Below are 14,988 nucleotides of genomic sequence, written 5' to 3'. Positions count from 1 at the left end.
GAGTTGGCGGATGCTTTAGTCCAGGTCTGGGAGGAGATCCCTCAGGAGACCATCCACCACCTCATCAGGAGCATGCCCAGGCGTTGTAGGGAGGTCATACAGGCACGTGGAAGCCACACACACTACTGAGCCTCATTTTGACTTGTTTTAAGGACAGTACATCAAAGTTGGATCAGCCTGTAGTGTGTTTTTCCACTTTAATTTTGAGTGTGACTCCAAATCCAGACCTCCATGGTTTAATAAATTTTGATTTACATTGATAATTTTTGTGTGATTTTGTTATCAGCACATTCAACTATGTAAAGAACAAAGCATTTAAAAAGAATATTTCATTCATTCAGATCTAGGATGTGTTATTTTAGTGTTCCCTTTATTTTTTTGAGCAGTGTGTGTACATATATATATATATATATATATATATATATATATATATATATATATATATATATACACACACACACACACACACACACACACAGTATATATAAGAAAAAGTATTTAATAAGAACATTTCATTCATTCAGATCTAGAATGTGTTGTTTAAGTGTTCCCTTTATTTTTTTGAGCAGTGTATATGAAAAGTATTAAAACACAGAACAACATATACATTCATAACCAGTGCCTTCCAGGCCCCCCAGCACACAAATTATCAAGTTAGCAATAGCAACTGACCAAAGGTGTATAAGTAAGTAAGTAGCCACCACCAACATCCTAAAGTGATGCCTACAACCGTACGTGTGTCAAAAACATACCAGACGCACCTTAGGCCACAACATTAAATACCTGTGATACACTGGAGTCAATCATAGATTCACAAAAAATATGAATAAGGGTTCCAATGAAACATATCACTGTAAATTCAAAGATGGAAATGTAAGTGAACAACTAGATCACTCGGGCTACACTGGCATCCATAAACCCATAACACCAGGGCCGGTTCCTAGTAAAACATATGATGCAGCTACATGTCCATCCATTAATGCCATAATGTTGGAACATTGGTTCTGAAAATCACATGAACAAATAAATTACTAGACCCTCAAGGTCCATAGTAATGACATTAAACTCACTAAGGAGCTACCTATGTCAGACAAATCCATCAGTATACTCACATCCTAGGACGCCAGTGGAGTGTAGGTAGCTGCATGTTAGAACAGCCCAACTGCAAGCTATTTAAATAGTGCAGACAGGAAGTGTCAATACGGGTCCGGAAGTGTTCAAAATAACCTATAGAGACACCTTACCAATAAACTAATTATGTGCATCAAGCCCTGGCATGCCGCACCGTGGCTAACTAAGTGCGGGCGCTCGTACTCACCACGTAGGTATCTTAAAATCAGTAACAAGCTCAGGGACTGCCATCCACCCGGAAGTCCATGCGTTCCACCGGCCGTAGGTTCATGCATTCCACCGACCGGCAGTAACGCGACGGACTCCCCGGTCTTCCCACCAGCCAATAAATGCGGGCACAGCCTCCGCTCGTGCTCCGAATGTATCATACATCAGGGTAGGGGGCGTGGACTCAAGTAATTACTGGTGGGTCCTGTCGAAAACACTTAAGCATTCAAACCATGGTAACAACAAATCCATTACTTTCTCTGACGTCCTAGTGGATGCTGGGAACTCCGAAAGGACCATGGGGAATAGCGGCTCCGCAGGAGACTGGGCACAACTAAAGAAAGCTTTTAGGTCACCTGGTGTGCACTGGCTCCTCCCACTATGACCCTCCTCCAAGCCTCAGTTAGATTTTGTGCCCGGCCGAGGTTGGATGCACACTAGGGGCTCTCCTGAGCTTCTAAAAAGAAAGTATATGATTAGGTTTTTTATTTTACAGTGAGACCTGCTGGCAACAGGCTCACTGCAGCGAGGGACTAAGGGGAGAAGAAGCGAACCTACCTGCTTGCAGCTAGCTTGGGCTTCTTAGGCTACTGGACACCATTAGCTCCAGAGGGATCGACCGCATGGAACTGGCCTTGGTGTTCGGTCCCGGAGCCGCGCCGCCGTCCCCCTTACAGAGCCAGAAGCAAGAAGAGGTCCGGAAAATCGGCGGCAGAAGACATCAGTCTTCACCAAGGTAGCGCACAGCACTGCAGCTGTGCGCCATTGCTCCTCATACACACTTCACACTCCGGTCACTGAGGGTGCAGGGCGCTGGGGGGGGCGCCCTGAGCAGCAATAAAAACACCTTGGCTGGCAAAAATACCACAATATATAGCCCCAGAGGCTATATATGTGATAATTACCCCTGCCAGGATCCATAAATAAGCGGGAGAAAAGTCAGCGAAAAAGGGGCGGAGCTATCTCCCTCAGCACACTGGCGCCATTTCTCCCTCACAGCTCCGCTGGAAGGAAGCTCCCTGGCTCTCCCCTGCAGTCTACACTACAGAAAAGGGTAAAAAAGAGAGGGGGGGGCACTAAATTTAGGCGCAGTATATATAACAGCAGCTATAGGGGACATAATTCAGTTAGTCCCTGCATTATATAGCGCTCTGGTGTGTGCTGGCATACTCTCACTCTGTCTCCCCAAAGGGCTTTTGTGGGTCCTGTCCTCTGTTAGAGCATTCCCTGTGTGTGTGCGGTGTGTCGGTACGGCTGTGTCGACATGTTTGATGAGGATAATGATGTGGAGGCGGAGCAGATGCCTATAGAAGGGATGTCACCCCCTGCGGGGCAGACACCTGAGTGGATGGACTTATGGAAGGAATTGCGTGCACGTGTCGACTCCTTACACAAAAAAATTTGACGACATGCCAAATGCGGGACAGCCGGCTTCTCAGCTCGTGCCTGTCCAGGCGTCTCAAAGGCCATCGGGGGCTCTAAAACGCCCGCTTCCTCAGATGGCAGACGCGGATGTCGACACGGATACTGACACCAGTGTCGACGACGATGAGTCTAGTCTAATGTCCACTAAGGCCATTCGTTGCATGATTGAAGCAATGAAAGAGGTGTTACAAATTTCTGATGAAGTGTGTGAAGAAGCGTGGGCTTTCCCTGATAAAAGATTGGTAATCTCTAAGAAGTTACTAATGGCGTTCCCTTTCCCGCCAGAGGATAGGTCACGTTGGGAGACACCCCCTAGGGTGGATAAAGCGCTCACACGTTTGTCTAAAAAGGTGGAACTACCGTCTCCGGATACGGCCGCCCTCAAGGAACCTGCTGATAGAAAGCAGGAGGCGATCCTGAAGTCTGTATATACACACTCAGGCATTATACTTAGACCAGCTATTGCGTCAGCATGGATGTGCAGTGCTGCCGCTGCGTGGTCAGATTCCCTGTCAGAAAATATTGACACCCTAGACAGGGACACTATTCTGCTAACCATAGAGCATATAAAAGACTCAGTCTTATAAATGAGAGATGCACAGAGGGAGATCTGCCGGCTGGCATCTAAAATAAGTGCATTGTCCATTTCTGCTAGGAGAGGCTTATGGACTCGCCAGTGGACAGGGGATGCAGATTCAAAAAGGCACATGGAAGTTTTGCCTTATAAGGGTGAGGAGTTATTTGGGGATGGTCTCTCTGACCTAGTTTCCACAGCAACTGCTGGGAAGTCAGCATTTTTACCCCATGTTCCCTCACAGCCTAAAAAGGCGCCGTTTTATCAGGTACAGTCCTTTCGGACTCAGAAAAACAGGCGTGGAAAAGGCGGGTCCTTTCTGTCCAGAGGCAGAGGTAGGGGAAAAAGGCTGCAACAAACAGCAGGTTCCCAGGAGCAAAAGTCCTCCCCCGCTTCTTCCAAGTCCGCCGCATGACGGTGGGGCTCCACAGGCGGAGCCAGGTACGGTGGGGGGCCGCCTCAAACATTTCAGCTATCAGTGGGCTCGCTCACAGGTGGATCCCTGGATCCTGCAAATAATATCTCAAGGGTACAAACTGGAATTCGAGGCGTCTCCACCCCACCGGTTCCTAAAATCTGCCTTGCCGATTACTCATTCAGAAAGGGAGGCTGTGCTAGCGGCAATTCACAAGCTGTATTCCCAGCACGTGATAATCAAGGTGCCCCTACTTCAACAAGGACGGGGTTACTATTCCACACTGTTTGTGGTACCGAAACCGGACGGTTCGGTGAGACCCATTTTACATTTGAAATCCTTGAACACATACATAAAAAAATTCAAGTTCAAGATGGAATCGCTCAGGGCGGTTATTGCAAGCCTGGACGAGGGGGATTAAATGGTATCCCTGGACATCAAGGATGCTTACCTGCATGTCCCCATTTACTATCCTCACCAGGAGTACCTCAGATTTGTGGTACAGGATTGCCATTACCAATTCCAGACGCTGCCGTTTGGACTCTCCACGGCACCGAGGGTGTTTACCAAGGTAATGGCGGAAATGATGATACTCCTTCGAAAAAAGGGAGTTTTAATTATCCCGTACTTGGACGATCTCCTGATAAAGGCGAGGTCCAAAGAGCAGTTGTTGGTGGGAGTAGCACTATCTCAGGAGGTGCTACACCAGCACGGTTGGATTCTGAATATTCCAAAATCACAGCTGGTTCCGACGACACGTCTACTGTTCCTGGAAATGATTCTGGATACAGTCCAGAAAAAAGTGTTTCTCCCGGAGGAGAAAGCCAAGGAGCTGTCATCTCTAGTCAGAGACCTCCTGAAACCAAAACAGGTATCGGTGCATCACTGCACGCGGGTCCTGGGAAAGATGGTGGCTTCTTACGAAGCAATTCCTTTCGGCAGGTTCCATGCCAGAATCTTTCAGTGGGACCTGTTGGACCAATGGTCCGGATCGCATCTTCAGATGCATCGCCTAATAACCCTGTCTCCAAGAACCAGGGTGTCTCTGCTGTGGTGGCTGCAGAGTGCTCATCTTCTAGAGGGCCGCAGATTCGGCATACAGGACTGGGTCCTGGTGACCACGGATGCCAGCCTTCGAGGCTGGGGGGCAGTCACACAGGGAAGAAACTTCCAAGGACTATGGTCGAGTCAGGAGACTTCCCTACACATAAATATTCTGGAACTAAGGGCCATTTACAATGCCCTAAGTCAGGCAAAATCCCTGCTTCTACACCAGCCGGTACTGATCCAGTCAGACAACATCACGGCAGTCGCCCATGTAAATCGTCATTGCGGCACAAGAAGCAGGATGGCAATGGCAGAAGCTACAAGGATTCTCCGATGGGCGGAAAATCACGTATTAGCACTGTCAGCAGTGTTCATTCCGGGAGTGGACAACTGGGAAGCAGACTTTCTCAGCAGGCACGACCTCCACCCGGGAGAGTGGGGACTTCATCCAGAAGTCTTCACGCTGATTGTAAATCGATGGGAACGGCCACAGGTGGACATGATGGCGTCCCGCCTAAACAAAAAACTAGAGAGATATTGCGCCAGGTCAAGGGACCCTCAGGCGATAGCTGTGGACGCTCTAGTGACACCGTGGGTGTACCAGTCAGTTTATGTGTTCCCTCCTCTTCCTCTCATACCAAGGGTACTGAGAATAATAAGAAAACGAGGAGTAAGAACAATACTCTTGGTTCCGGATTGGCCAAGACGAGCGTGGTACCCGTAACTTCAAGAGATGATCTCAGAGGACCCATGGCCTCTGCCGCTCAGACAGGACCTGCTGCAGCAGGGGCCCTGTCTGTTCTAAGACTTACCGCAGCTGCGTTTGACGGCATGGCGGTTGAACGCCGGATCCTGAAGGAAAAGGGCATTCCGGAGGAAGTCATTCCTACGCTGATTAAAGCCAGGAAAGATGTAACTGCAAAGCATTATCACCGCATATGGCAGAAATATGTTGCTTGGTGTGAGGCCAAAAAGGCCCCAACAGAGGAATTTCAACTAGGTCGATTTCTGCATTTCCTACAAGCAGGAGTGACTATGGGGCCTGAAATTAGGCTCCATTAAGGTACAGATCTCGGCTCTGTCGATTTTCTTCCAGAAAGAACTAGCTTCACTACCTGAAGTTCAGACGTTTGTGAAAGGAGTGCTGCATATTCAGCCCCCGTTTGTGCCTCCAGTGGCACCTTGGGATCTCAACATGGTGTTGAGTTTCTTAAAATCACATTGGTTTGAGCCACTTAAAACCGTGGATCTAAAATATCTCACGTGGAAAGTGGTCATGTTATTGGCCTTGGCTTCAGCCAGGCGTGTGTCAGAATTGGCATCTTTGTCATGTAAAAGCCCTTATCTGATTTTCCATATGGATAGGGCGGAATTGAGGACTCGTCCCCAGTTTCTCCCTAAGGTGGTACCAGCTTTTCACTTGAACCAACCTATTGTGGTGCCTGCGGTTACTAGGGACTTGGAGGATTCCAAGTTACTGGACGTAGTCAGGGCCTTGAAAATTTATGTTTCCAGGACGGCTAGAGTCAGGAAAACTGACTCGCTATTTATCCTGTATGCAGCCAACAAACTGGGTGCTCCTGCTTCTAAGCAGACTATTGCTCGCTGGATTTGTAGCACAATTCAGCTGGCGCATTCTGCGGCTGGACTGCCACATCCTAAATCAGTAAAAGCCCATTCCACAAGGAAGGTGGGCTCATCTTGGGCGGCTGCCCGAGGGGTCTCGGCTTTACAACTTTGCCGAGCTGCTACTTGGTCAGGGGCAAACACGTTTGCAAAATTCTACAAATTTGATACCCTGGCTGAGGAGGACCTTGAGTTCTCTCATTCGGTGCTGCAGAGTCATCCGCACTCTCCCGCCCGTTTGGGAGCTTTGGTATAATCCCCATGGTCCTTTCGGAGTTCCCAGCATCCACTAGGACGTCAGAGAAAATAAGATTTTACTCACCGGTAAATCTATTTCTCGTAGTCCGTAGTGGATGCTGGGCACCCATCCCAAGTGCGGATTGTCTGCAATACTTGTATATAGTTATTGTTAACTAAAGGGTTATTGTTGAGCCATCTGTTGAGAGGCTCAGTTGTTTTCATACTGTTAAACTGGGTATAGTATCACGAGTTATACGGTGTGATTGGTGTGGCTGGTATGAGTCTTACCCGGGATTCAAAATCCTTCCTTATTATGTCAGCTCGTCCGGGCACAGTGTCCTAACTGAGGCTTGGAGGAGGGTCATAGTGGGAGGAGCCAGTGCACACCAGGTGACCTAAAGCTTTCTTTAGTTGTGCCCAGTCTCCTGCGGAGCCGCTATTCCCCATGGTCTTTTCGGAGTTCCCAGCATCCACTACGGACTACGAGAAATAGATTTACCGGTGAGTAAAATCTTATTTTCGCATGCGCGCCATGGTAACAACAAATCCATTACTAAAGCGTAAGTTGTAAATATAGTAATACAAGCCAACACATCAGGTCTCAACACACATCTGAGAAGACAGGGTGTGCAGTATTACCACAAATGGCCACCAATAATAATTCAATACTTAGGCATCAATAGATGCATTGCTGTGAAACACATCATAAAATATAACACCGTATTCACATTCATGTAATATAGTAAAAGGCTGTAAAAATTACAAACGAGAGTAGCTTCGTAGTGGGATAAATGGTATAGACCAATGTGCCGGGGGCTAGGGAGTCAGAGGCAAGGGGATGAATACAATACATCAAAATAAGACAGACAAAAATATAAAATATAAGAATACAATACAAAAAGGTAATGATTGATTGAGTGGGCACTAGACATTAGACGGCAGTCACCACAGAAACCAATAGTCAGCAAATCACAGGTAATTAAATCTCAATTGTATACGAACACATGTAAACATGAAGATAGGTTAAAGATACATAGTAGGGAATCAATCATCATCTAAACCGAATAAATATATCAATTCACTGCAATGTAGATAACATTATACATCACAAATACTATAGAAATATATTAAGGGGGTTGGCCGTGTGTGTGTGTAGGTATATGTGCGTGCGCAGAGGCGGAACTACCGCCAGTGGACCAGTGCGTTGCACTGGGGCCCGCCTCTGTCCAGGGGCCCAAAGCATGTAATGAGTCAAACTGACTCATTACATGCCGCTGTGTGCTGCGGGCAACCGCTGCCCGCAGCACACAGCCGCCCAGAGAGGAGAGGAGCGCACTGCAGCGGTACGGGGGAAGGAGGAGGAGGGAGGTGGAGGAGGGAGCCGCAGCAGCGCTTTGTTACTGGTGGAGGCGCTGCTGCTGCTGCCCCTCTGCTTCACTATAGGCTGTCTTCCGAGAACGGCCTATAGTGAATCAGAGGGGCAGCAGCAGCAGCGCCTCCACCAATAACACAGCGCTGCTGCTGCTCCCTCCTCCACCTCCCCCCTCCTCCTTCTCTCCTGCCCGGGAATCGTGACCAGAAGCTGCACCGAGGAGCCTGAGCCAGCGGAGAGGGTAAGTATAATTCTTTCTTTCTTTCTTTCTTTCTTTCTTTCTTTCTTTCTTTCTTTCTTTCTTTCTTTCTTTCTTTCTTTCTTCTGTCTTTCTATCTATCTGTCTTTCTTTCTGTCTTTGTTGGGACTGCCTGCCGCAATGTGTAAAAATGGGGAATCTGCCTGCCGCTATGTGTAAAAATGGGGAATCTGCTTGCAGCAATGTGTAAAAATGGGGAATCTGCCTGCCGCTATGTGTAATAATGGGTAATCTGCCTGCCGCAATGTGTAAAAATGGGGAATCTGCCTGCCGCAATGTGTAAAAATGGGGAATCTGCCTGCCGCAATGTGTAAAAAGGGGGAATCTGCCTGCCGCAATGTGTAAAAAGGGGGACGCTGTCTGCCGTAATGTGTAACAAGGGCACGCTGTCTGCCGTAATGTGTAAAAAGGGGACGCTGTCTGCTGTAATGTGTAAAAAGGGGGACGCTGTCTACCGTAATGTGTAAAAAGGGGGCGCTGTCTGCCGTAATGTGTAAAAAGAGGAATCTGTCCGCTGTAAGGTGTAAAAGGGGCTCTACCTGGTGTAGTGGTGCTACTGTGCGGCGTAATTTGAACAATGGAGACTACTGTGCACCGTTTTATGAATTGGTATTATTTTGTGGCCACACCCTTTCCCCACGAAGCCACGCCACTATGTATTTTTGCACGCGCCTACGGCGCACACTGTCCCTGTTTTGCATGCAGGGGTGGGGCTCCGATGCCGTTTCTTGCACACAGTGCTAAAATGTCTAGTTACGGCCCTGAGCAGGTCCCCCTCACCAGATCCTCTCCAGGGGTGAGGGGGTGGACTTGGATGGGATGGGGGGGCGGTTGGGGGGGGGGGGGGGGGGGAGGGCAAAGCATTTTGTTGCACCTGGGCCCACCGCTCGCTAGTTCCGCCACTGTGCGTGCGTGTGTGTGTGTGTATGTATATATATATATATATATAATGTGTGTGTATATGTGTATGTATATATATATATATATATATATATATATACAGTTGTTGTTATATAGTTACACAGGGAGTTTAGTAATAAGTTGCTTATAGCAACTGAGCTGAGGATGTGGAGACAATTTGACAGTTTATTTTCTATGATCTTTTCCTTTTCTTAAATTTGCATCTCTTGTTCCACAGATCAATGACCCCAGCCCAGGCTGACTTGGAGTTCTTAGAAAATGCCAAAAAGCTGACTATGTATGGTGTGGATATTCACCAAGCCAAGGTATTATTTTCATTCTAAACCGAGATATTCTATTATACATCTCTATGCATTTAAATAATGACTGTAACAATTGAATAAGCCTTAAAAAAATGTTTACATCTAAACACTTCAGACAGCAAAAAGAATAATTCAAAATTGTAGCACACAATTTGCTACACATTTGTCTTAATTATTTCATAACTGTTTTATAAGCAAAACATGGACTAGAAATAATAGGATTAACCAGACTGCAGCCTGCTGTGAATTGCTGCAGACCTTTTATTATAGTTTATTGAATTACCTAATGGATTATATATGATTATGTCATTGTATTCGAGAGTTTCATTTTGTGCTGGATGTAAAATCATGCAGTCCATTTATTAATATTTAATTTACAGCTTATAAGATATGTGAAATAGAAAAGTGTTCTAATTTGAGAATATAAAGGACTTATCACTGCTCTGACAGAAGATTTGTTTATATTATCATACATCTATCCCCGTGGATCCAGAAGTGACCTTCTGTGATATTCCTGACATGCTAACTGCCACACTGGCTGCTCTCTGACTCTCCGTCACCACTGTCCAATCTCCTACAAAGCGCTGTTTTTAGTATCTAAGCTTTCAAGCAGTACTTGGCACGCATCATTTAAACACTGCTACTAAAGCAACAGGTCCTATTTTTTAAAGGGTCTGTACTGGCAGCTAAACCTAGTTATAAAACATGGCTGGATCTACACTACCAGTCAAAAGAACACCACCATTTTCCGTTTTTTAAAATTTAAAGTTAAGCAATTCAAGTCCTGTGAATAACCTGATATATGGTACAAAAGGATGTATTTAATTTGCCGGCTGTCGGGATCCCGGTGGTCAGGATACAGACGCCGGAATCCCAGCCCACCAGGGCTATTCACACTCGTGGAGTGTGAATAGTTTCTTTGGTGTCTGCAGCAAACCACCAAGCCCACAACATGGCGAGCCCGCAAGTGGACTCTTAGCGCTTGCCCCACTGCTAGCATTCTGGCAAACGGGATGCCGCTGTCGGGATATGGACATCCGGGATCCAGTCCGCCGGTAAACCATACTGATTCCTGTACATAGGCAAGTGGTAATTTGCTCGAGGTTAAAAAAATAAATCATTAAGCACAGTGATTCTCAAACTTGGTTCTCAGGATCACAAACTGTTTGGGGTCATGAGTGCCGAGTTTGAGATCCACTGAATTAGCAAAAACTTAAAATAATGGGGGTCATTCAGAGTTGTTCGCTCGTTATTTTTTTGTCGCAATGGAGCGATTAGTCGCTAATGCGCATGCGCAATGTCCGCAGTGCGACTGCGCCAAGTAAATTTGCTATGCAGTTAGGTATTTTACTCACGGCATTACGAGGTTTTTTCTTCGTTCTGTTGATCGTAATGTGATTGACAGGAAGTGGGTGTTTGATCGTAATGTGATTGACAGGAAGTGGGTGTTTCTGGGCGGAAACAGGCCGTTTTATGGGTGTGTGCGAAAAAACGCTACCGTTTCTGGGAAAAACGCGGGAGTGGCTGGAGAAACGGAGGAGTGTCGGGGCGAGCGCTGGGTGTGTTTGTGACGTCAAACCAGGAACGAAACTGACTGAACTGATCGCAGATGCCAAATAAGTGTGGAGCTACTCAGAAACTGCTAAGAAGTGTCTATTCGCAATTTTGCTAATCTTTCGTTCGCAATTTTGATAAGCTAAGATTCACTCCCAGTAGGCGGCGGCTTAGCGTGTGCAAAGCTGCTAAAAGCAGCTTGCGAGCGAACAACTCGGAATGAGGGCCAATGTATATTTTAGAGTTATAAAAGAAGAGCTTTTTCAGGGAACAAGTAATGGGTTAAGATATTACAGCTGTTCTTAAGCAATGAAAAAATTACTTGCCTAGACCATGAAGCACCACCAATGGATTACTAAAGAGTGGACGGTTTTATGGACCCACAAACCAAAATTTTAAATCTTGGTAAATGTTGCTGTATTTTTTTACAACGTTGAGAAGGCCAAAGGATGGTTCCTCCGTGTGTGACTCCAACTGTCAAACATGGATGAGATATTGTGGTGTTCTGGAGCTCTTTTGCTGTTTCCCAACTTGGAGATTTGCATGGAGTGACTGGCGTCCTAAACCTTAATGGCTACCACAGCATTTTGCAGCACCATATAATGCCCTTTGATCTATATATAGTTGGTTAAGGATTTATCCTACAGCAAGCTAAAGACCCATAACATACCTTCAGGCTATGTCAGAACAGCCTTTGAGGAAAAAAATAAGACTATAAGCTTCAAATCATGGAATGGCAAGCGCAATCTCCAGACTTAAAACCCATCAAGCTGGTTTGGTATGAACTGGATAGAAGGGTAAAAGCAAAAAAAATCAGCACGTGCAACAGTGTAGAGAAGAACGTTCAAACAATTAGGGTAATTCCAAGTTGATCGCAGCAGGATTTTTGTTAGCAATTGGGCAAAACCATGTGCACTGCAGGGGAGGCAGATATAACATGTGCAGAGAGAGTTAGATTCGAGTGGGGTGTGTTCAGTCTGCAATCTAATTTGCAGTGTAAAAATAAAGCAGCCAGTATTTACCCTGCACAGAAATAAAATAACCCACCCAAATCTAACTCTTTCTGCACATGTTATATCCCCTGCAGTGCACATGGTTTTGCCCAATTGCTATCAAAAATCCTGCTGCGATCAACTTGGAATTACCCCCAATATTTTATGTCCATTGCAGAAAAAATGGCATAAGCATGTTTGATTATATCTGCAAAAGGTGTCTACTTTGTACTTTGAGGAGTCAAGAAAATAGATTCATTATTGTTAAAATGATTCTATGATTTCATTTTTAGCTCCAGTTGTTTTTGTTCTGTGCCTTAATTTCAGAGCATGTTGAGACAAAACTGGAATATTCTGTGTGTTCTAAAACTTTTGACCTGTAGTGTATGTCAATTTATGTGACCTAACTAGACATTAAGTGCTATAGGGCAGAGGTGGGTGATAACAGTCAACTGGCAGTATCATCTCCTTGCATTCATTATTCACAGTCCCAATGAAATGCTATTAGAGCTTGGATCTGTATAACCTTGTGATTCTGGGCAATTGACTCTAATACATCCTAAATGACCAGCATAATTTCTGTGTATGAGCACAATTATATATCCAGGCTTAGTTAAGTAATACATTATGAAATCAGTCATTGTTCTTTTTCAACTTTTGAAGGTTTTCCAGAGGTGGTGTCTTATGGCTTCTAGTCTGGAAACTCTGTTTACAGTACTTTTATAATTGGCTTCTCCTACTGTGCATTTCAGGACTTGGAGGGAGTGGACATTAAGCTTGGGGTCTGCTCTGGGGGTCTCATGGTTTTCAAGGACAATCTGAGAATCAACCGTTTCCCCTGGCCCAAAGTCTTGAAAATCTCATATAAAAGAAGTAGCTTTTTCATCAAGATTCGCCCTGGAGAGGTATGAAAGAAACATTGGATGAAATTCTAATATGCACAAGATTAATACACAGATCTTACACATAGTTATCCTGTTTCAGTGCTTAAAATGGGAAGATAAAGTATGTAAGAGAGACATAGAAGGCGGCTCAAAACTACTGAAAGTACAACCCAAAACCCATTAACTATTTTTCTGTATTATTAGGCTTTATTGACTAATCTTTCACTAAAGAAAACATTTAAATTATTAAATATAGAACAAATAAAACTCAATCACCCCCTTCAGAAATTCTCCATGAAAGGACTTAGGCTCAGGAATAGGCATTCATTTGACTTATGCTGGCCATACATTAGGTCGATATCTTTTACGAATACACGATATCAACACGTCATTCAACCCATCGCATGTACATCGTGCATTTTATGGGTGCGATTACAATGCAGTGCGCGTCCCTGCACGTTTTATCAACTGATCGTATGTGCTGCACATATGGTCAGCCGATCCGGGTAGAGGTCAATTGCTGATTGTACGGTAGATCGTAAGGTGCAATAGCACGTTATGATCTATCGTACGCCAGGAAGAGGGGTGGGGGGGGGTTTGCGGGTCGGCTCGCATCTAATGTGAGTCCTCCTAATGTATGGCCAGCATTATTCTAAGATGAAAATGTTAAATTGTGTTTACTTTGTTGCCCAAACATTATGACAAACCTGTAGATTTCTACGTTATAAAATGAAGTGCCAGTAAACATTACTTCAATTATAGTAGCAATATATTCCTTGTTCACAGATATATCCATTTAGATTGAAAAATATATCTTACCAAGTACTGTAGAAATTCATATTTTAAACACAAATTAATCCGAAGATGAAACCCTTTGGATCTCCCTTTCATATGGTTTTTTATTTTGCTCATTCTCTTCATTTATTAATTGAAATTTATGGTGCAACATAACTCTGCAGCGCTGACTATACTGTATAACAAACATTTTAGAGCTTTCACTTTTCCTCAGTTCTCCACTAATAACTATTAGAATGAAGGAATGCTAAGAAAATACTCGAGCGTACACACACAAGATGATACATATCTGTTTTAGTTTCATGCTAATATATAAAATAATTTGCCAAGTATTAAGTAAATTATTTTCCTTTTGCGGTAGCAGGAGCAGTATGAAAGTACAATAGGATTTAAACTGCCAAGTTACCGAGCTGCCAAGAAACTTTGGAAGGTTTGTGTTGAGCATCACACATTTTTCAGGTAAGTTCTTTTACCTAGATTAGTTACATTTATTTATTTATTGTTAAATTCAGTCTGTGTTTATTAATGAAAAAAGGCTTAGAAGACATACAAAATAGAATAACCTTTGTGTACATAAGTGCAGAAGCTACAAAATTAAATTGTTGTCACCCCCTACCGCCCCCCAGCAGCTATTCAAATGTTTCCGCCGACGGGTGCGATATCCGCATTTCAGCTTACTACTCCTGGGGGTTGTGAGCCGAAATGCGCACATAGTGACCTGTTTGGTCGCCCAAACTGTACTTTGCGCGATTGCGCCCATGACTGTAGTTGGGTTTAGCAGCTTTACACTACTACACCGACTGCTGTGGGTGCGATAGTGGCAATAACGGGGGACTATTGAATATCGCCCTGCGATCTCCTGTCACTTTATATATATCAATTGAATATCACCCAATGAGTGATCATCAAGGAACATTTACCAAAAGTAGAGGAGAATAAATTGGAGTATTATGTCCAGATATACCATATGTGTTGAAACATATTGGGGCCGGATTCAAATGTTATCGCTGGTCCCGGCAGCTATTGAAATGTTGCTGTTGACGGGCACGAGAGGTTAATTTCAACTCACTACCTCTGGAAGTGGCAAGCTGAAATGCGCATAAAGAGAAGGGTCTTTTCACATTCGCGCCCATTAGTTTAGTCTGTTGTAGGGGCTTTGCGAGCCTAAACTTGTCTCTAATGGGCGCAATCAGTGGGGGCAATTGAATATTGCCCCGCAATCTCCCATCACTTTAGACGGGAGA

General features: G+C 44.8%; 1 protein-coding gene across 15 annotated transcripts in view; it reads left to right on the top strand.

Annotated features, from left to right (window-relative positions):
• LOC135037197 (protein 4.1-like) overlaps positions 1 to 14,988 on the top strand; it is a 388,175-nt gene that overhangs the window by 284,391 nt on the left and 88,796 nt on the right. For 13 of the 15 annotated variants that reach the window (XM_063954533.1, XM_063954544.1, XM_063954542.1 and 10 more), the window contains exons 8-10: positions 9,435 to 9,522; positions 12,818 to 12,970; positions 14,106 to 14,203. In XM_063954533.1, coding sequence (XP_063810603.1) covers positions 9,435 to 9,522; positions 12,818 to 12,970; positions 14,106 to 14,203 — 339 coding nt within the window. The remainder of the gene's footprint in view (positions 1 to 9,434; positions 9,523 to 12,817; positions 12,971 to 14,105; positions 14,204 to 14,988) is intronic. The other 2 variants (XM_063954534.1, XM_063954530.1) reach the window with 1 other exon arrangement.

This window comes from Pseudophryne corroboree, chromosome 2 (assembly GCF_028390025.1).
Source record: "Pseudophryne corroboree isolate aPseCor3 chromosome 2, aPseCor3.hap2, whole genome shotgun sequence".
Lineage (NCBI taxonomy): Eukaryota > Metazoa > Chordata > Amphibia > Anura > Myobatrachidae > Pseudophryne > Pseudophryne corroboree.
Note: the sequence above shows the minus strand (reverse complement) of the source record. Positions and strands in the feature narration are given on the sequence as shown.